Source organism: Erpetoichthys calabaricus, chromosome 17 (genome assembly GCF_900747795.2).
Source record: "Erpetoichthys calabaricus chromosome 17, fErpCal1.3, whole genome shotgun sequence".
In the NCBI taxonomy this organism is placed as follows: domain Eukaryota; kingdom Metazoa; phylum Chordata; class Cladistia; order Polypteriformes; family Polypteridae; genus Erpetoichthys; species Erpetoichthys calabaricus.
The window spans coordinates 55241588-55263957 of record NC_041410.2 but is presented as its reverse complement, the minus strand read 5'-3'; the positions used below and the strand labels follow the sequence as shown (position 1 = coordinate 55263957).

The window sequence follows — 22370 nt, the reverse complement described above, 5'->3', positions numbered from 1 at the left end:
AGCAGCACTGTGAGCAAGTCATCTGCCAACATTATTTTGCCTCGAAATAAATGAATCCTGGATTGACCCAGGCCACCAAGCCACAATGTTTGTCAGTCTCATTTTGACTTTGCTCATGACGTGTGTGTTAATGGAGTGTCACTGTTTACAGTAAAATAGTATCATTCTTGTTATTGCTATGAGTGCTGTCAAAAGCTTTGATTATGTTAGGAAAATCAAATGACTCATTGGAGCCTAAAATGGCTCATAAGTTAGCCATAAAAAAAATCCTGCTGCTCCCTAAAAGTCTGTTCCTTTTGAATATGGCTATTTGCATAGTTTTCAAGCAGTGCCAAGTAAACCATATTGTGTCAAACCATTGGGCTTTAGGGCATGATATTCATATATTATATATTTTGTCACACATGTGCGAATAGGAGGCAGCTAAAGGACATGAGTAATGGTAATAAAACATCCAACCAGGGGGCGGCAGAGTGCACTGACTGTCTTTCTCAGTTCCCTACAGACCTTTTCCGGGAAATCCTGCAAGGTTCCGGTGCCTCAGAAGACATCACTTCCGGTGCCGACCCCTTTGCTGACATCACTTCCGAACCAGAAGACATCACCTCCAGTGCCGGACCCTTTGCTGACGTCACCTCTGGTGCCGGGCCCTTTGCTGACGTCACATCCGGTCCAGAAGACATCACTTCTGATTCCGCCCCTTTTTCTGACGTCACTTCCTCAGTGGGCCTTTAAAGCCTCCATTTTTGTCTATGAGAATCACTTCTCTTTTGGACTCTGTTCTATGCACATCGTGCTCTTAAAACTCAAACTTTTATAGCCAGGTAAACAATATATACGGGTGGATGCCCCAAACCTTTATGATGTCTTGGTCTAATTATTATCACAATGTATATATATTTTTCTGTACCAAGGAGTGAATCACACCTGTGTTTTTACTGTTCTTTGATTTCTAATCCTGAAAAGTAACAGCAGGTAGCCTATCTAAACTGATGAACAAACAAATAAGGTTCTTCAGCACATACACGCTGCACTGGCCTTCTAATGAGGGAACTAAAATAGAGTCCGTGCATTATATTCATCATTTTTGAGCTTTGATATTTTTGTCACATCAACACGTTATTATAATAACTCGATGGTATGAATTATTATACACATCAGTGAGTCATCATTTATCTGGTTTTGCTGCATTTTCTTACTTTATCTAGGGTGCCATCATTTCCTACTTCTCCAAAATGTTGTGCCCACATGCATCAGAGTTATCATAAATATACCCAAGATCTCCAATCAAGTTTACTTTTATAAATCCTGACTTTTGAGTGAAATGTTGCATACACACATTTCGAACCTCTCATACGTATGCAAGTTTTATACATGTGACACCTGATCTCCATCCATCCATCTATATCTAATCATCTATCCATTTCTGATCCACTTATTTTATATTAAGATTTTGAAGAGCCAGAGCCTATCATGGTAGCATTGAGCACAAGGCAACAATCAACGGTGTGCTTTTTAGTTTTGCCACCTTTGATTCTGGCTCTGATCCCTATGTCAATGAAATGGATCAGAAAAAAAAACTTTTGAAGGGTGAATTGATTTAACAAACAACTTTTAAGTGCAAGTTGTTCACAACTTCAGATGCACAGTAATAGTGAAACACGAACTGTACCGGCTTAATACGTGTGACTCAAAAATCAGTGATGTAAAATCTGTTCTACTGAATAAATGGAGTTGGATGAAAAGAATTGCAGCTGATCCACTTACCTCAGTCGTTTTCTTGTAAACATTCACCTTAAGCTTATGCATTTTTTCCATGACTCCTTCAAACTATAACAGAAAAACAATTTATATTAATTTAATAATCAAAACATGACATTATATTATCAAGCCTGCCTTACCCAATTCAGGTAGTTACAGGGGCTGGAACCTATCCCAGGAGCAATGAGTCCAAGGCAGGACCCCAGACCTACTTATTAACCATGTTTCTATTACTTATACAATGTGAAGAAATATATGCATCATTCACAGAAAATGTTCCTGCATTTTCTTGTGATGTAACAAAATAATAAACAAAATAATACTCTTTATGGTTTCTTGCTTGTATTTTACATTTATTAAGTCTTGAACTTCAAGTGAATAGTAAGAATCTTGTACAAAGTAACATTACAGAGTACCTTAATACTGTCAAAGGACTCTGAAATCTCATCAGTATAAGTAAAAAATGAAGAACACAAGTTGCATTTTTAGTTCAGTTTGACGCTAAGATATCAGGACACTTCAGCGGTTTAGTTGACCACTGTGATATGAAGCCTTACACTTAGCTGTTAACTATACATAATGAAAGTAATGGAGGAGCTTTCAGTTCCTTTCCTTAAATACCACACTATAAAAGGTTACAAAGGTCAACAGGACAGTCAGGATGTGTTTCAGACTTGTATTTACCCAGGCAGCCCTTAGAAATAGTCAATAGGGGATTGATGGCACAGAGGGTACCTTAACAGAGAATTTAATTCTAGGCAGGATTGTGATAGATAGATAGATAGATAGATAGATAGATAGATAGATAGATAGATAGATAGATAGATAGATAGATAGATAGATAGATAGATAGATAGATAGATAGATAGATAGATAGATAGATAGATAGATAGATAGATAGATAGATAGATAGATAGATAGAAGGTGTTTCTCTCAAATGGTGAAAATCCTAAACAGAACAAGCTTAAAGGTCTCCCTCGTCACCAGTCCTTAATTAAACTGATGTTGCCATCTTGCAACACAGAAAGAAGCACTCCAAACACCTGCTGAATTGTGAAGTGACTCTATGACAGATAATGACAGATGGCACTGTTCAAAAAGTATCCTCAGCATCCAGAAAATGCATTTCTGGGCCATCTTTGCACCATCCAGCAAATGAAGGAGAACTGCAAAGCCTGAAGCTTAGATGGGTTCCTCAGAAAGTTATTCAAGCTGAGTGGTGAGGGATATGAATGCAATGTCAGCCGATTAATATCAAGATCTACAATGTCAAAGAAATTCCACCCAACCTCAAAAATGTCAGTATTGTTACCATTTCTCGATGCTGAGAAAATCCTCAATATGATATATGTTCCTAATTCATCGGCCAAAAATACCAAGAAAGATCTTCTTGAGTCCCAATATGGCTTCAGACCATCCCAAAGTACTGCCAACATGACATTTGTAGCCAGCAATTTCAGAGTAAATTTAGCAACAAAAACGTTATATTGCATCCATTGATTTAAAGAAGGCCTTTTCATTAATGTGAAAGCCATTTGGAAACATCCATTCTAAACATTGAAGTTCTACCAAATGTATTACTGTTTTGAAGCTGGTCTGTGACTTGATGATTGCATCTATTCTTTGCAATTGGACAGAAAAAGACTCCTTCACTACCCAGGCAGGTGTCAAACAGACATGCATCATCACCAAGATAAAGACAACTAGCACCGTCATTCTGTAGAACCTTCTTCACAGGACAGCTGAGCCAAAGAAAGACTACCTGGGGTGACTACATGAAGCAGGCCCACCCTAAAAAAGACCAATTAACACTACCAGCTGAGACACCTTAGTCATGGAATATCCTTTATGATGCCACATGATTCATCAAATAATAGCTCACTTTGAGATTAAATGCTTATCTGATAAAACAGACAAAAATGTCAATGAAGACAGAAACAGGAGGATCCAAATTTGTAAAAGCTGGTCCCATGCAGAAACTCATGCTTCTATAGTTCTTAGATTGGTGGCATGAGAATTGAATTCCTTAGTCATTGAAGGCCTACAAATAACCTTGACAACCTTCGAGCTCCATTCATTGACATTCAAACAGTGGAGTTCAATGCTTGCATTATGGAAATCTCATCTGAGGCCATTCTTTAAATGACAGTTAAAGAGATACAGCAATCATTAACAATCATTAGCCATCAAGTCAAAACACTTATTGAAAGTCCATCACTGTGTCGTATAATGAAGTGGTCGGGTGAAGAGTGGAAGAACAATTCAGAAAATAATGGTTATTATCTCTCTTCATTATTTCAGACTGAAACATAAAGATATCCAGATATGTCCACACACTTCCTAATTCATTCTTTTTTCATCTGATAAATGACGTAGGTCTATCAAGACCAGGACTATCAGACTTTATAACAGTACTTACCAATAAGATCTGAAAAGCATTTACTTAGTATTTTGGGCTTAAAAGAGTGTTTTTACATCATGATTTTGTTTTATTTGCCATACATTATAGATGAGGTGTCTTTTTGATGACTATGAATGTGTTTAGATAAGCGCATTGCTTTGAAGGTTGTGGGGGGATGGTGATTTTGGTTTCCTTAAGCTGTATGTTTATATTGAAGTTTTATTTGGATAAGCCCATCACGTCAAATTCTATAATATCTCTAATATTGTGGCAATAAAATAAAATCTTAACTTTAGCCTTATTAACTATTGATGCAACCTAAGTCATACTCCAGCATATTAATCCACTCTAACAGAGCTCTGCTGTGGAAGCAGTATGTATGTATGCTCTGAATATCAATTTTTAAGGTTAAGTCATTCCATTAAAAAACACCTCCATTTGTATTGTATGCCATGAAGTAAAATGACACCTTTTATTGGCTAACTAAAAAGATTACAATATGCAAGCTTTCGAGGCAACTCAGGCCCCTTCTTCAGGCAAGATTACAAGGGGCCTGAGTTGTCTCAAAAGCTTGCATATTGTAATCTTTTTAGTTAGCCAATAAAAGGTGTCATTTTGCTTGGCTTTTCTCTACATTCATAATGGCTAACACGGTACAACACCCTAGTACTATGCCATGAAGTGAAATTCTGTTTTTGTATTTTGTTAAAGTACCGTAGAATGTAGAATTAAAAATCAAGTGTCACTTACCTTCTTTCGTTGTTCTTTCTGCCTTTCTCGATATTGTTCCAATCTCCTTACTTCTTCCTTCAACTGTCCTGCCACCTGGATGTGTAAATTTCCTATGTTTTCCATTTCTGCAAGATGAGGATTCATTATTTTATTGAACCACAACAGAATTTATTAGCTTTCCACATTAGCAACCCTAAGGCTACCAATTAAATGAATCTCCTCTACATAAGACTTCTTTTTTGACTCATTTGCCATACTGAATATGACACAATTTTATATCCCACTGTGCAGTTGGGGTTGACCAGTAATGCCCAGATGGCTCCATTCGCATACATCAATTAATAAATTAGGGCCAAGGCATTGCACAAATAAAATAAATTCAAGCTTTGAATTGTCCATTCCAGATCCCTCCATTTCCTTCTTTTCAGCTATCCCTTATTATATTTACTAGTATATTATTTAGAGACATTGTCATGCTGCATGGATCACTTTAGGTTGAGCTTAAATCTTCTAATGGATGATGCCACATTATAGTCAATGAAGAATTCATAGTGGATTCTGCAATGACAAGCTGCCCATGTCCTGATACAGCAAAGCAGCCCCAAAACCATAACATGTCTAACATAATGCTTTACAGTTTGTACTATCAGGTTCTTCTGGTCAAATTTTGTCTTTGGTTTATCCCCAGATATGGTACTATGGCTGAACAACTCTATTTGCCTCATTCGTCTAGAGCACATTGTTTCAGAGGTTCTGGTATTTAACTAGGTGCTCAAGGGCAAACTTTATTTTTGCCCCCATTTCCTTTCTCTACAGCAAAAATTTGCTCCTATCACACCTCCCACATAGATATTAACAATAGCAGGAGCTACCTGAAGGTCCTGTGATGAAATTCTGGGGTACTTAGAGACTTCTTTCAGCATTTGCATTCTGCTCTTGAACTCAGCTTGCAGGGGTGGCCTGGCCAGGGCAAGTTGGAGGTTGTTTGAAATCATCTTCACTTGTAGATGATCTTTCAGACAGTGGAATTGTTGATTTTCATTTGTTTGGAGATCTTTTTAAATTCCTTCCCAGACTTACAGGCATCTACAGTATAACTTTATTTCTGAAGGCCTCATAGAGCTGTTGCCCAATACCTCCATGTCTTACCCTAGAAGACTCAAAGCTGTAATTGCTTTCAAAGGGGTTTCTATGAAGAACTACATTGAGGGTATGAATACTTATATAAAATAGAGAGATTTCAGTTTTTAATTTTTTTCACCATTGTTTTTTTAGCTGACTGGAATACTGTAGTGCACTCCTACCAGGACTGCATAAAAAGCACACTAATTTTGCAGATACTACAGAATGAAGCAGCAAGAATCTTATCAGCAATAGAAAACGTGAGCACATTTTACCAGTCTTAGCAATAACACAACAACTTCAAAATACCATTAATGGTATGTAAAACTTTGAATAATCTTTCTCCTTCTTACTTGGATATTTTTAAAAGGTAGTATCTTTGTATTCCCAGTTGTAATATTAGATAATTTAACTGTGGTTTTGTTTATTATGTCAAGAGCTAAGAATAAAAGAAGTGGTGAGGTGGCCTTTTGCTTTTATAAACCAAAAGTCAAGAATGTTTTACTGATAGAGATAAACCAGGCTAATACTGTGGAACATTTTTAAAAAGCTCCTAAAATCACACTTTTTACATTTGCCATTATCATAGATAGTTTTTATCCCTACTTCTTGAAGTATCATGTACTTCATAGATTTGCAATTATCTACCATTATCTGTTTTCTTTTAAGGTTTTCTGTGGACTTTTTTGCTTGGGTGTATCCCATTCTACTGATCATCATTGAGATGTTTCTACACTTTGTTTGGAATCCACTTGTGGTCCATTCAATTGATTGGACATGATTAGGAAAGACACACACCTGTCTTACAGTTGACAATGCATATCAGAGCAAAAACCAAGCCATGATGTCAAAGAAACTGCCTGCATTGGCTTGATCAAAGTACTATGTAATTGTGTTTTGATTTATTCATAGTTATTATTTTTGGTATTTAATTTATTTATTCATTCATATACTTGTTTATTTCTAATTTACTAGCTGTCCTACCCATCTATGGTGAGTAGAAACCTAAATAATCAACATAGACCTCAACGATAAACTTTGCAGTGCACCACCTATTGGAACGTATTTTGTAATGCATGTAATAATAAAATGCACTGCATTTGTTATTCCAACAGATGGTGCATCACATACATTTATAGTAATACAATACAATTCTGCAAATGTTTGTGATGCATCATCTGTTGAAATGACAAATGCAAAGCATATATCTCTGTTTTATGCCATTTGTAATGAGATTCATAAAAGCAATGAAATATGTGAATGAAGTATATCAAAATCAAAATTAAAAAAAAAAGGTTTGTGATGTACCATTTTTTGGAATGACAGAGGCATAAGAACCAGATGGATAAAAATACACAGACACATAGACACTTTATTAAGATGGATTTTCTTTTTTTGCAAATTTTGTTCTTTAACATCTTGTAAAGCTCTTTGAGCTGCATGTTTTGTATGAAAACGTGATATGGAAATAAATACTGTTGTTTTTAGGATTAATCACATTCTTTTAAGTTTTTGTAAGATTTTTTAATTAAAAGGAAATGATTTAATGCATTCTATTAGGGCTTATTTGTTTTGTGACAATTTGTGTTTTGTCTTTAATAAATATTCCCATTTCCCCAACACACATATAATGAATAGCATCATAAACCAAACAAATTTGATTTCATATTAATTAGAAATTTCTTTGATTAATCAAAAATTAGTACAGAAGATGGAGCCTATTCAAGACACGGATATTAAAACAATTCCAAAAAAAAAATCACACATTTCAAATGAGGTCTCAACCAAAACTGAAAGTAAACCACAACTGGAACCAGTGGTGTTTCTAATTAACTGTACTTACTCCATAGATACTGAAAGAGAATAAAAAAAGGAAACTTACGGGTTTTAAGTGCTTCAAAAGATGCTCTCAATGTGCTGAAAAAGAAAAAGAGCACTAATAAATAAAGAATAACTTAAACAAAGGTAATTGGGCTAGTTGCATTCAATGAAAGAAGCTACTAGAAAAGCTGTGACTATTCTATTTGGCATATCTCTAATATCTAGACATTTTTAAAAGATATTTTCTGCTTTTATCCCAATATATTATATAATTTAGTGTAAAATAGATTAAATAAATAACACTATGTATACACATACACACTACGTATTTAAAGACGTAAAAGGCTAACATTACTTCAACATTGAATTCTAAAACACAATGTTTATTTTATGCAACTTTAATTTTAAAAAGCAGATATCTAGAAGAGGAAGAACACAAACCATAGAGCACACAAAAAAAATTTCAAAATGGGGTGTGCAAGGTTTAAATTACCCTGAAAAAAGAATGTTAAAGGCATTATTTGGTTCTTGAGAGTTACTTAGCTCCATTAGAATTATGCAGAATTAAACAGGAGCCGAAGCTGAGCTTCAAACACACACCCCCCTACACACTCCGGCTTGTTCGTACTGCAGGAACTTCTTATTTTATCTTTAACTAGCTGTGTTACCTGGCCTCGCCCATGAAATTTTCTAAGTCACAGAGCCTCAGTTATAGTGCCATTAGTTAAATGGATGCATCAGAAGTACTCTGTACTGCAACTGAGTGTTTTTCTATATATTTGTATTTTTTATCAAGGGCTAATATTATTGATTCACCTGATCTGCTTCCCGTTGAACATGTTTTATACAGTCCATATGTGGTAAGTAGTCCATGGCGCTGGGCTAATTTTAAATAAGTAATCACGTCCCACAAAGAGCAGGCTCTAATCAGGCATGGGTGGGTGTGCAAAGGCGCTTTGCTAAGATGGGGGGGGAGGGGGTGCCTACCTAAATGCAAAGACACGTGGGGGTGTGCGCTTCAGGCAGGTGCCTCATTAATTCCTCGAAGAGAGCAGCTTATGCACATCTGTGCCCCATTAGAAGTGTCAGTTTATAAGAAGCCTGCACAGGCAGAGAGTGAGAGCGAGAATGAGAGCATATGCAGCCAGCCAGCCAGCCAGGAGCGCACAGCTCGGCCGTAGGCCCACTAAGGATTGGTGCTCTAGGGTTGGATCATCCCCACTAATTAATTGCTGAGGAGTGGTGGTGTCCCAAGAGATCTGAGGTACACCAGGGGCATGTGAAGGAAGATGGGATGACAGCCGACCCCGAGTGGTCTGGCTGGCACTGCTTGGAGGCAGCTAAGACAGGGGTTGGGGGTTGAGAACCACAGCTGCTTGTGTCTCCACCAGTTGAGTGAGCTATGGGTGAGCCGGGGAGATGGAATTGGAAAGGTGCTTGGCTTATCCAACAGAATATGAAGAACCCAATGGCTGATGGTTTTAATTCTGATTCTTTTTTTTAAATTCTAATTTAAAAAAGAGAGCACAGGCACTTTTGAACACTGCTTTTGGTGGTTTTGATCAAAGCAGTTATCACTTTACACCTACCCCTTGCTATGTGTGAGTGTCCTCATTTGCTAGGCTCATCCCATGGTTACGTTAACAACGGTAGTGGGTTCAAAAGGCTCTCTGGAAGGACCTGGTAATATGGAGCTAACCCACATCATCACCCCATGATGTTGTTGGTGTAAAAGAGATTGTAGAACTCCGTGTTAAAATGCTATTCGATAATGGAACACAGGTGATTCAAATTGATTCATTCAAAGCTAAAAACTGCTAAAAATCTCAACTCTTCATTGGCATCAAAGCCTACAATCAGTACTGCGTCAGTATACAGTGGATTTGAATAAATGAGTACCAACAAAAAACAAGTTACTAATTACTTTTACTCACTCACAATCTCTGTCCTGTTCTCTTACCACTTTCTGAAAAACTGCATCTCCATCAGCTATAGAAATTTTTTGTTTTTAAAAGCATTTAATGCTGATCACTGATTGATATTGCAAACTTCATGACGACATGCAGGTGGAAAAATATGTGGGGTTTTCCAAAAATGCAAGACTAGAAACTGATAAAAAAAATATGTAGTGTAATCAGTTTATCTCAGATGTATTGTCACTTTCCGGTTCACTGAAGCATCGACAATGCTGTGCAGAGTCCTAACCCATTTAAAACTGTGCTCATCACCAAAGGGACCCCCTTTCCTCCTCCCCAACACCACAGCTTTTCTAATTGGGCTTTATTCATGAAGGGGGAAACTCCCCTACTCAAATGCTGTCTGTACAGCATCAAGGAACTTAAAAAGGTAAAACTGGGTCCTAAGGCCACAAGGGTTGAGAAACACTGCTCTAACATAAACATTGTAATCCAACAAAACAATTAAATTGTTATCCCAAAGTAGCTAAGGAAAAAATACAAACACAGCAGTTTCTGCCATTGATGATATACAGTGTTTGTTGATGCTCTTATTTAAAGGTCGTGAACGCAGATGAAATGGTCTGGAGCAGTACACTGACTGATGGGAAATATAGTTCCCACTTCACCATTTACACAAGGTTGCAGATATGGTGAAAGGGATGGAGGTGAAAGGTAATATATATTAAATACTGTTTCTTCTAGATCAGGGGCATAAAATTGATTACATTCCAGCAACTGCACTTGGTAAGCACTTGCTTAACGCGTCTTCTTTGAGCCTCACTGAGCTTTGCTCATTTCACTTCACTTCTGCAGACAGCCTTCACTTGTCTAAACTGGCACACTCTATTTTTCTTTTAAAACTCTGTCAATGCTGTGCCAAAGTGGGAGATGCTGTGCATTAGAATGTCCCACTCACTAATCTATTATTAATGACAATTATCAACAGACAAAAAAAATGTGTCAGCTAATTTATTTATTTTTTAATGTTTCCTACTTTTAATAAAATCTGTCAAGAAATTTTAGAGATTTTGGGTTTTTCTATTGTGTTTTGGTTTTTTTTATCCCTACATTTTGATATATTGAAATGTCCTTTCTTCGTGGATACCTACTGCCCTAGACATACCATTCTGCCAAATTTCAACTGTTTAGCTAAATGGGGAATTGTGTTTTTGATGATTAGTGAGTGAGTGAATGAGTTAGTCAGTAAGTCAACTTTGTTATATCCTGTACTTTAATAATGGTAATGACAACCTTCTGTAAAAAACTTGCATTTCATCTCATTATTTATGTGCAGCATATACAGTACTAGACATGTAATAGAATTATTAAAAAATATTTGCTCTCTAAACAATCAGTCAGATTGCAGTGCTTACCTTAAAAGTGCTAAAAGTGTAAAAAATAAGGTAGAAACTTTTAATGTTAATGTGAGAGCTTCAGTGTACATAGTGGCCCTGAAAGGGCAGTTCAGAATTCCTCCAGCATTATTATACCTTGGAAGGGCCAAAGAGTGTCTGATTTAAAGAGAACATGCCGGAGAGCTGAGCATAAATGGAGAAAAACTAAACTGATAGTTCACTATGAAATATTGAAGGCAAAAATAACTGAATATAACCATAGAGTCCAAATTGAGAGGCATTCCTATTTCTGTAAAATTATAAATGATAATCTGGTAATCCAAGATTTTAATTTTCAACTATTGATTATCTTCTGATCAAATGCCTTCTAAAAACTACTAGTAAAACTTGTGTTTTTTTGCTATATTTTTAAGCACAAAATAAATGATTATAGAAACAATATAATACATCCACTCCAAAGTTATTGCATTTGAATCCCAGCATGCCCTTCTAGCCAGTTCAATTCTTTCACTGGAATACATCAACCTGAACTATGTAGAATAATTTCTCAACTGAAAGTCCTTGACCCAGTACCAACAGGCTTTTTTTAAAGACGTCGCTGATGCCCTTATTTATAGTGTTTGGCAGAGTGAATTCATCATTAGATACTGGGGTCTTCCCTTATGATCTAAAGACTTCATTTGTTAAACTCCTGTTTAAGAAAAATAATCTCGACTCCTCTGTCTTTGACAACTTTAGACCAATTACTAAGTTGCCTTTCTTAAGTAAAATTCTAGAAAAGGCAGTTATTAAGCAGCTTAATGATTATTGAATAACATTGTATTCTTGAAAACTTTCAGTCAAGTTTTAGAACAAACCATAGTACAGAAACAGCGCTGCTTAATGTAGTAAATGATTTGCAGGTTAATGCAGACAGAGGTCATATATCTGTTCTTGTTCTCTTAGACTTAAGTGCAGCATTTGACACCAAAGACCACAGTATTCTTATAAATCGACATAGACAGTGGGTGGGCCCATACAGCACCATCTTAAATTGGTTTCAGTCTTACTTAACAGACAGAAAATTCTGTTAGTTGTGGTGATTGTAGTACGGAGACCCATGATAATTCATATAGTGTACCACAAGGATCTATTCTGAATGTGCTGCCTTTTTCAATCTACATGCTTCCATTAGGCAAGATTATCTCAAAACACAAGGTGAGCTACCATGGACAGTTTTGTCCGTATTTCATGTTTTAGTGTGAATTCTACGCACAGCGTAGCACATGAGGCCATTGGAGATGTCCCCATCTTTGAACTTGAATTTGAATTTTAATGCCTGTCAACACAGGTTCTAGGAATTTCTCTTGCTGTTATGTTAAAAGGCATAGCATGATGAACACAATTAACAGCATAGTATTCAATACATGACACATCACAGCATTGTATACAGTAGTAGTGAAAAATATCTTGCACAAAACACAAATATATAAAACAATATAGTAAAGTAGAATTGCTTCCATGACCACTGATATATCAAGTACCGTATATACTCATGGATAAGTTTTAACGCGGATAAGTCGGGACTTGATTTTAGCGTATAATTTCTGGTATTTTATAATGTTGGTCGTATAAGTCAAATGCTGAAAATTCACGCTATTGGTACAAGGGATTATGATATGCTAATGCCCACCTGAGAAAGTAACCACGGAGCACATTGCCTTTTTTTTTATGTATTGTGCCTATGTGACCACACAGTAATATCCGAACAATTCCGAAGCAACGTTTGCACTGATTTGTGTTTTTTGTATCTCACACCCTCATACACCTTTATCGTAAGAACATCCCTTATCTATGATAGAGCGTTTGATCAGAAGAAAATATGAGCTGGTTTTACATTAAACGTTGTTAAAGTAGCGAATGAAATTGGTAACGGCGATGCTGCAACAAAGTTCGATGTGTCTGAGAAACTGATGCAAGATTGGAGGAGGTAAGAAGATGTTAAAAAAAATTGAAGTGTTGCATTTTTGAATGTGCATACAAGATGGGGTCTGATTTTATGATCGATTTTTTCCAGTTTCAGGACCTGACTTATATGTGAGTATATACAGTATGTACTTATAAAATAAACACAAAATAAAAATATTTTAGATTGAATGGAGGAGGATAGAAGTAGATAGATCATTGCAGTTCAAACTGAGTGGTAATTGTGTCAGAAAATTGAAATGATACCAGCCTGTTCGTAGTCACAACGTTTATAACTGAAAATGTAGGAGGACAGGAGTCCCTTCTAAAATCTACAGTCATTTCCACTGTTTTCAAAGTATTCCAGTTAAGATTGTTGAGGGTCCACCAACTGGTCAACCAATCTACCTCCCTCCAATATGGCACCTGTGTGTGATCAGGCCAATCAGGGTGGTATCACGGGGGTCTGCTGGAGCCAATCCCAGCCAGCACAGGGTGCAAGGCAGGAAACAAACCCTGGGCAGGGCGCCAGCCCACCGCAGGGCACACACACACACACACACACCAAGCACAATTTAGGATAGCCAATCCACCTAACCTGCATGTCTTTGGACTGTGGGAGGAAACCCACGCGGACATGGGAAGAACATGCAAACTCCACGCAGGGAGGACCCAGGAAGTGAACCCTGGTCTCCTAACTGTGAGGCAGCAGCACTACTCACTGCGCCACCGTTCTGGCAAGAGCAAAACAACTTTTGTTAAATTGACTTCATGGTAAATCATACAGTTTTGCTTCTCAATAAATCTGAAAAACAAATGGTGTTTTGCAAATAGCAAAATTCATACAATGGAAAAAAAGAAAGGTATTTATTCCTGGCCTGGAAGCATTTTCCTTTGCTAATTCTGCATGTGTCTGCCTATTATGTATTGCTTAAATAAAATCCTTTAGTGAAAAAAAAATCAATAAACTCATTTCCTGTCAGGTTTAGATATTTTGTTGCGCCATGAGACATTTCTTGTGGTTGTTCTGGTAGTATAATGTCTGACTGATAAATTATGATGACAATCTCGGCAATTGCAATGCTAAAGATGCGACGGAGACAGAGGCAGTGATCAGTACATTCTTTCACAGTACTTGGAGTGTGAATATCCTCAACTGCACTAACCGAGAAACAGCAAATGGCAATTGCTAAGTAATAGAAAGGGGAAAGTTTCCAAGTAGAAAGTTTCTTGCAATGAAAACAAAATCATCAGCATGATTGTTCATTTTGGTGTATTTTCATGTGGTAAATAAGCATCTTTAAAAAATCAGAGACATAGTATATATATAGTGTGGAGTTTCTGCCCTTTAACACATACAGACATGACTACAGTTTTCCATACAACACACTCGTTTATTCTTCCCTTTGTTTTGCAGCACCACACAAAGTACAAATCAGTTAAACTGCTCACAGTCCCTTCTTTCTTTTTCTCTCTCTCAGTACTTCTGCTGCCTCTACTCCTTGCCTCGCAAGCGCCGTCCACTTTCTCCCAACTCCAGCTCATCTAATGAAGTGAGGCAGCCCTTTTATAATGCCCTGGATGTGCTCCAGGTGCTCTGTGATGATTTTCCAGCAGCACTTCCTGTTCCTGGTGTGGCGGAAGTGCTGCAGTCCAAGGGTCTGTAATCCTCCGGGCACCCCCTGGTAGTGGCCACGGGCCCCAACGGGACAGAGCTTCTAAGCTCTGATCCCATGGCCCCCGATGCAAACCAGGGTGGTTGCCTCTCGTGGCCCAGGGGAGGTATTGTCCCTGTCTCGGTCCTTCCACCTTGTAGGCATCAACAATAGTTTTACTTATGTTCTGTAGATAACCTGTAAATGAAGAAATGTGAATGAGGTGTTAGGGAGCAATATTTCTCGTTTTCCATTTAGTGATTATGACTTTTAGTCTAAATTCGGCAATGCTATATGCAAAATGAAACTTGCCTCCTTCAGCTATCACTAGCAATAATGTAAGACGGATTAGACTTTTAACTTTTATAAACTTTTCTTCCTAAATTACATGGGAAAACTAAACAGACATTTCACTAATTCGCAACAGCTGTTTCATTAGTGTGTGGTACACACCGATGTGCACACACACACACACATCCTCACAATTGTGCTGTCCAAAGGGAAATGAGCACAGAGGAGCTATAAAGAAAGTCAATGCACCTATCAAGGGACGCAGATGCTGACAAACTTACAACTATAGTGAAAGGCTGATTCGTCTAACCACCTAAAAGATCAGAACTCTTAACAATGCATTTAAAAGCCACTCAGTGGTGTCTCCACAGGTAATTCTTTAGACAAGAATTAATACTACGAGATGTAATTCATAAGTTTGTGCCGTTTTTTTATGGCAAACAGTGAGATCAAACCAAACTAGCTTAGATGTATTTTTTTGTGTTGTTTGTTTATTGGACTGTGTCTGTATACACTCGCATATCTTTTCTTGTCTTTATGTTATGAAAAAACCTTTATTTAACATTTTGTTTATTGAAGCAAGTGTTTTTCAGGTTGTTTGTTGGAATTTTTATTCTTGCTATTATAATTGTTAATATTATGATCTTCTAGGTGGAGTTAGTTTCACTTTCACTTTGTTACTCCTTTAATTTGGACTGGTCATTACTATTTTTTTTTATGTTTAAAGCATTCTAAACATTGTCACCTTCTATATACTCCTATTCCTGATCTTTACACCGCTCCACACGTATCTTCCATTGATTGCAACAGTGCTGGAAGTCTTCTTGCTTGAGGTGTTTCAGCAGGCTTGCCGTTTCTGATTTCACTTTCTCCATTGAAGAAAAACGTGTTCCCTTCAGGTAACTTTTGATTTTTGGGAACAAGTAAAAAATCACAGGGTGCTAAATCGGGTGAATAGGGAGGATGATCGAGGACAGGAATGTTTTCATCAGTCAAAAACTGCTTTACGGAAAAAGAATTGTGCGCAGGAGCGTTGTCTCTTCTCTCTGTTTGCTTTTTTCACCTGACATTATCGCAGCGACTTGTGTAGCGATTTGTTGTGCAAATACTGACTAAGGTCTTCACAGGATATACCTAACCGGTCGGCGGTTTGAGAGGGCATGTTGGAGGGGATATAGCTCTATGATTCACATCCAAGCTGACCTCCAGACAGTTTTCCAGGAAAGCCCCAAGCCCAGTCCGGTTGTTTTTGTGTCTCACCTCATATTTGGGTATGTCCGGCTTTTCCATTGCCAAGAACAATGTGTCACATTCCTATCACTTGATGGCATAGATATTTTGTGAATCGTTCTGAAGTGTTAGATACAAATTATTTGAGGAGTGAGGAATTTCCATGTTTACTGATCACAAATTTTGGGTTACATATTATACTTTGGCATAGAAGTTATGTTGAATTTTTTGGATTTTGACTTCCCTGGACTTTTTGTACTTTGATTTTCTCTCTGTGTTTCCTTGTCCTTTTTCTTTCTGACACTTTTTATCTTGGCAGAACAGTTATGTCCGAACTGCAAATAGATAAAGTGAAGGTTGATTTGTGTGCACCTTTGCCCATTTATGAACGGTTTATAAACTGGCAAAAGCTGCCAAATTTGCTTATAAATGAAATATACCTTTTCAAAACTACTGACATCCTTGCTAGAAGTGAAACAGCCTGCCTATGCATTATGCCTACAGTAAGCTGTTTTGGGATTTATTATATTAAACTCACTGCTTGCTTTCTGTTTGGGGAGCCCAGAGTGTGTCTTCTGTTTACCTCTGCAGGACTACAAATCTCTGACTTGTGCAGGCAGCGTATTCTTCTTCCTTAATGCCTAACCAGAATTTCCATTCTGACTCATACAGGGCACATTCAGAATGACCAAAACTGTGAGGCACTCCATGGTGGCTTTAAATAAAATAGTGTGAGTTTTGAAAAAACTGTGGCTTTATAATTATAAGTTGCATGCATCTTCCACACTAACATTTTTTTATTACTGCAGAGATCTTGCTTACACTTGCAACAATCAGTCACATTATCAGTAATTAAAAGATAACTATTTACAGGACATCCTATTTATGATTAGCCTTTAAATTACTCAATATAGGACTATAGAAATGTACACAGCAGCTACTGTAATTTGCTAGATTATTGTTCTGGGACTCTTAAAACAAGAGAGCACAGGAAAGCAAGTCTGCAGAGCAGATGTGCAACACACTTGAGCAAGTTTCACTGCTCACTGCTCATGTGGCTATTTTATTTCCTTTTTGTATGACACAGTAAATATGGTGCTTCTGATTTCTAGCATGATAGTTTACCCAAAGCCATTTTATCATTTTGTTTTAGGACTGATTTATTACCAACAGTATGTGGTAATAAATAGTGAAAAAGTCTGCAGGTTTAAATCCTCATCAAGTCACCTAAAAGTTCTGCTTTAAGAGTGTAATGATGTCAGTTTACTTCAGGGCTTTGGTATGGCATACCTTCAGTGACCTTGGCAAAGAATCTGCAGCTGTGACAAACAGGTGGATTTAAAAAATATAGTATACTTGTGCAAGTGACAAGTTTACATAACAAGTCATCATAAGTACAGACCAGCTAACTGATGAACAGCCAGCGTCGAATGACAACACTTAAACTGCCTAGTGTTTTGATCCAGGACATCAAAATCAAGAAGCAATTGATATCTACAAAGTCACATAGTGGTGAGCATTATGTATGTTCAGCAAATTGGAAGAGACTGGGAATTTGTTTTCATGAGCAACACATTTATCTGAACTATAAGGCATATTTACATCTAACACTGATGGCAATGGTTTTATCAGTTTCTTCAATAATAAAGATCTAAATTGAAGAGTGAATATTCAGCTTCCAGTTGTCGTAGAAAAAATGTCATATCTTTCACATTCCACATTAGTAAACTTAAACTAATGAGAGAACAGCATACTTTGTAATTGATCTCTAAATGAAATCTAATACACATGCATTACATCCATGCCCAGCTAAACTGTTGAAAGGTTCATTTATAAAAAATATACTGTTACACACGTGCACATGGGAGGCAGCTAAAGGGCTTGAATGAAGGTAATTCCATGCCAGACCAGGAGGTGGCGGAGTGCACTAACCCTTCCTCTCTTTCCTCTGCAGACAAGTTTTGGGAAATTCAGCCTAGCCCAGATGATGTCACTTCCCAAACTGGAAACTTGCTTCAAATGTAATATTTCTTTCTAAAGTTTCAATAATTATGATCTCACAATTTCATATTAACTTTAAAAATCAAAGTCAGCCAGTCAGTCATTGTCCAACCCGCTATATCCTAACACAGAGTCACGGGGGTCTGCTGGAGCCAATCCCAGCCAACACAGGGTGCAAGGCAGGAACAAATCCCTGGGCAGGTGTGACGATGCGGGTTCTGCTCCATGCTCCCATCCGATTTATGGGAGCTCTTGAACCTGACACCGTCAGTAATGTCACCGATGAGCTGGACAGTGAGGCCCAACAATGCAAGGGGATGGTGCAAAAAGTGCAAAAGTGCTTTTATTTAAAAACAGTCAAAATCAAAACAATGTTCAAATTAAATAAAGTGCAGTGTATCAAAAGTCTTCAAATAAATAATCCATAAAACAGGTGAAAGGTGGAGGTTAAAATCCAATACAAAAAAAATCCTTTAAAACCCGAGGTTAAAATAACAGCTAGAAGCAGTCTCTTTAAAAACACAAAGCACGGAGCCTTCTTTTACTAATGACTCCCCTGCTTTTCCCATCCAGGCTATGCACCAGGGGAGTCACCCTACCTGCAGCCGACTGGTCTGGTGGCCTCCCGATCCCTGGCTTTGTTCAGCCCCTGCCAGACCGAGACTTGGCTTCTCCCCAACAGCCAAGATGCTCACGCTGGGGATTCCACTCTGCAGCGAGCCAACCTTCTCCTGGTCACTCCTGCTCCAAACAAGCACTCAGCAGGAGCAACCACTACTGTCGGCCCTTGGGTGCCAGCCAAACACCCCACTCAGGCTCGCCTCTCCCAGCTACCTGCACACACGCTCGCTCACTCGCTCTCCTTCTCTCTCGCACACACCAGCTCCTTCACTTCCAGCTGCCTTCTTTCTTAACCTCCGTTTCTTTCTTTTTTCTTTTTTATCACGGGGACATGGATCAGGTGTGGCAATCAGCAGCTCCCGGCAACAATTAAGGATGCGGACGACTCCTCACCTGTGCACTTAAGCGAGGACCGTCTGCATCACGAATTCCCCTGGGTACCGCTTCCGGCCACACTACCACGCACCCTCTCTAAGCCACGAAGGCAGCAATTATTTATTTAAAAAGTGGACTTTTTGACTTGCACTGTGAACCCACTACACCACAGCAGGGCGCCAGCCCACCGCAGGGCACACACACAAAAACCAAGAACACACTACAGACAATTAAGGATCACCAATGCACCTAACCTGCATGTCTTTTGACTGTGGGAGGAAACCGGAGCACCCGGAGGAAACCCATGCAGACATGGGGAGAACATGCAAACTCCATGCAGGGAGGACCCAAGAAGCGAACCCAGGTCTCCTCACTGCGAGGCAGCAGCACTACCACTGCGCCACCGTGTCGCCGTAAAATCAAAGTCTTTATCAAAAATGTCACAAAACAGTCATAACTTTAGTCACAAACAATATCCTAATGAATATTCACCAATGCAGAAACTTAAAAATATCAATTACAATATGTGCAGAAATCTGATGTAAATAGTCTCTCAGTCCATATTCCATAAACCATAGTTACAATGTTCGCCAGGATTAAATGCTGGGACCAGTGTTGTAGAGTAAAAAAGCAGAAATACTGTGGCCGGCAATGATGTTGCTCAAAATGCTCATGACTCAGCACAGATGTCATTCTCAGCTCACAATACTGTCATTTCCATTACAATATGTACAAGGGGGTGCCCAAAAATTACCAGAATTGAAAAAAATTGTTTTATTAATTTTTACTTACTGAAACTTTTGTCTCCTTCAAAGTACTCTCTATTAGAATGAATACACTTGTCCCAACAGTTTTCCTTCTGGTGGAAACATTTTCGGAATTTCTGAAAAGGAACGTTGTCCAATGCTTGCACCAATTTTTCTTTGACTTCCTCCACAGTACAAAACGTTTTCCTTTGAGTGCTTTTTTCATATGCGGGAACAAGAAAAGGTCACACGGAGCAAGATCAGGGGCCTCATGCATAACACCATGCATAGAATTCATACTGAAACATGGCGCGCAGACAAAAGCGGAAATGTGCGTACGCACAAAAAATCCAGATGCATAAATCTGTGCGTACATCAACTTCCACATTCTTCCGCTACATAAATCTCAGCCAGCGTGAAAAGTAATGCACATGCACGCACCTGCCACCACTTCCCAACTCCTCCCAGAATTATGCCTATTTGAATATGCAAATCAATATAAATAGCCCTTAAGCTCAGCGTTCTGTGAAAAGACAATGGCAAAAGCACAGGGGGGAAATGGAAGAATTTCAGTGAATACCAAGTGGGGGCAAGGAAAAACGTACTATTTGTTGGTTTAAACAGTGGTATAAACAACAAAAGGAAGTTGATCGAGTGACATAAAGTTTCGGAGAAACTCGAAAGTTTAAGTTCACAAAGTCACACAGTGACCGAAATTAAAAAGAAGTCAAAGTCACCATGAAAAGGCGAGTCGTAGCCCACTGTCTGAGTGTCATATGAAAGCTTATTAGGGTACACAGAAAAGAAAAAAAATGAACGGGGCACCAGCTCATTGCTACCAATGTCCACCATGTCCTCACATGTTTAATTATTTACAATATAGATTATTTAAATGATGTTAACATTTTATATGTATAATGTAATAAAAATATTTTGCTGTATTTCACCTTAAAAATGATATTGTCATCATATGTAAATATGCACTTTATAAAGTGGCTCAGGCTGTTCAATGTTATAACTGTATCGCAAGTTTACAGTATTGTACTTATAAGTACAAACAAATCTAGCAGGAGCACTTGATGGACTGATTGAGTGCATTTATAGTTCTTGGGATGAAACTGTTTTTGAACTGCGATGACCCTACAGGAAAGGCTCTGATGCGTTTGTCATATGAGAGCAGTTCAATAGACTGTGCATGGCTGAGGAAGCGTGTGCTTGATTCTGTACAGTAATCCCTCGCTACTTCGCGGTTCACTTTTCGCGGATTCACGACTTCGCGGATTTTATATGTAAGCATATCTAAATACATAACGCGGATTTTTCGCTGCTTCGCGGGTTTCTGCGGACAATGGGTCTTTTTACTTGCTTCCTCAGTTGGTTTGCCCAGTTGATTTCATACAAGAGATGCTATTGGCGGATGGCTGAGAAGCTACCCAATCAGAGCACGCAGTTAAGTTCCTGTGTGCTGCTGATTGGCTCAGCGACGGAGTGTTGCATTAACCAGGAAGTCTCATCTCACTCATTCATCATTAACGTGCTAATGCTTCAGGGGCCGTGTCCAAGCACCAACAGAAGATGCAAATGATTGCAGAAAAGGTAAAAGTTTTGGATATGTTGAAGGAAGGGAACAGCTAAACCTCTGCAGGACATAGATTGTTTTTATTTAAAAAGGAGGAAAAGCATATAAGATCTATGGCCGCAGTGTCCTTTAACCAGGGTGAAAAATGAGTTGCAAGTGGACGTGATAAGGCAGTAGTCTGGATGGAATCTGCTTTAGGAATCTTTGCAACAAGGTCGACGACATCATGACCGCCTACAAGCTGCTACGTGTACTTCGCTATACAGTAAGTGTAAACTTATCTACCGATTTCATATTGCTTAGCAGTTGTCACTGTTTTTAATAGAGTAAATGGTGGGTTGTAAACAATACAGGGAGGGTTTTAAAACGTCCAAATACACATTAAATAATTAAATAAATATAGTGTCCCTACTTCGCGGAAATTCAGTTATCGCGGTCGGCCTTGGAACCTATCTCTCGCGATAAGTGAGGGATTACTGTATACCGATAATCCTCTTTCCGATCAGCTGCTGTAGAGCTGTGATTCCACAATCAGATACAGTGGGATAAATACTCTGAGTGGTGCACTAAGAGTAACAACACTAAAGCAGCTATGGTATTTGGAATAGTTTGGCTATTCTGTGGACCATTATATTGTTACCGGTTAATTACAATTAGATGCCTTAAACTAATAAACAATATGAGGTTAATTTCAGTGTATTTGATAAAGCTGCGTCAGGGATGTGGATCTAAAAAAGAAAGGGAAACCACATTGGAACAAAAGCACTGCTTTGACGCT

General features: G+C 38.2%; 2 protein-coding genes across 2 annotated transcripts in view; one reads left to right on the top strand and one right to left on the bottom strand.

Annotated features, from left to right (window-relative positions):
- The window catches only part of LOC127526110 (craniofacial development protein 2-like), a 1015936-nt gene that overhangs the window by 851002 nt on the left and 142564 nt on the right, over positions 1-22370 (top strand). The window lies entirely within an intron of this gene.
- The window catches only part of pstpip1a (proline-serine-threonine phosphatase interacting protein 1a), a 229282-nt gene that overhangs the window by 68904 nt on the left and 138008 nt on the right, over positions 1-22370 (bottom strand). Inside the window, exons 4-6 of the mRNA XM_028822610.2 lie at positions 7899-7933; positions 4913-5019; positions 1768-1830 (exon numbers count right to left, since the gene is read on the bottom strand). Coding sequence (XP_028678443.2) covers positions 1768-1830; positions 4913-5019; positions 7899-7933 — 205 coding nt within the window. The remainder of the gene's footprint in view (positions 1-1767; positions 1831-4912; positions 5020-7898; positions 7934-22370) is intronic.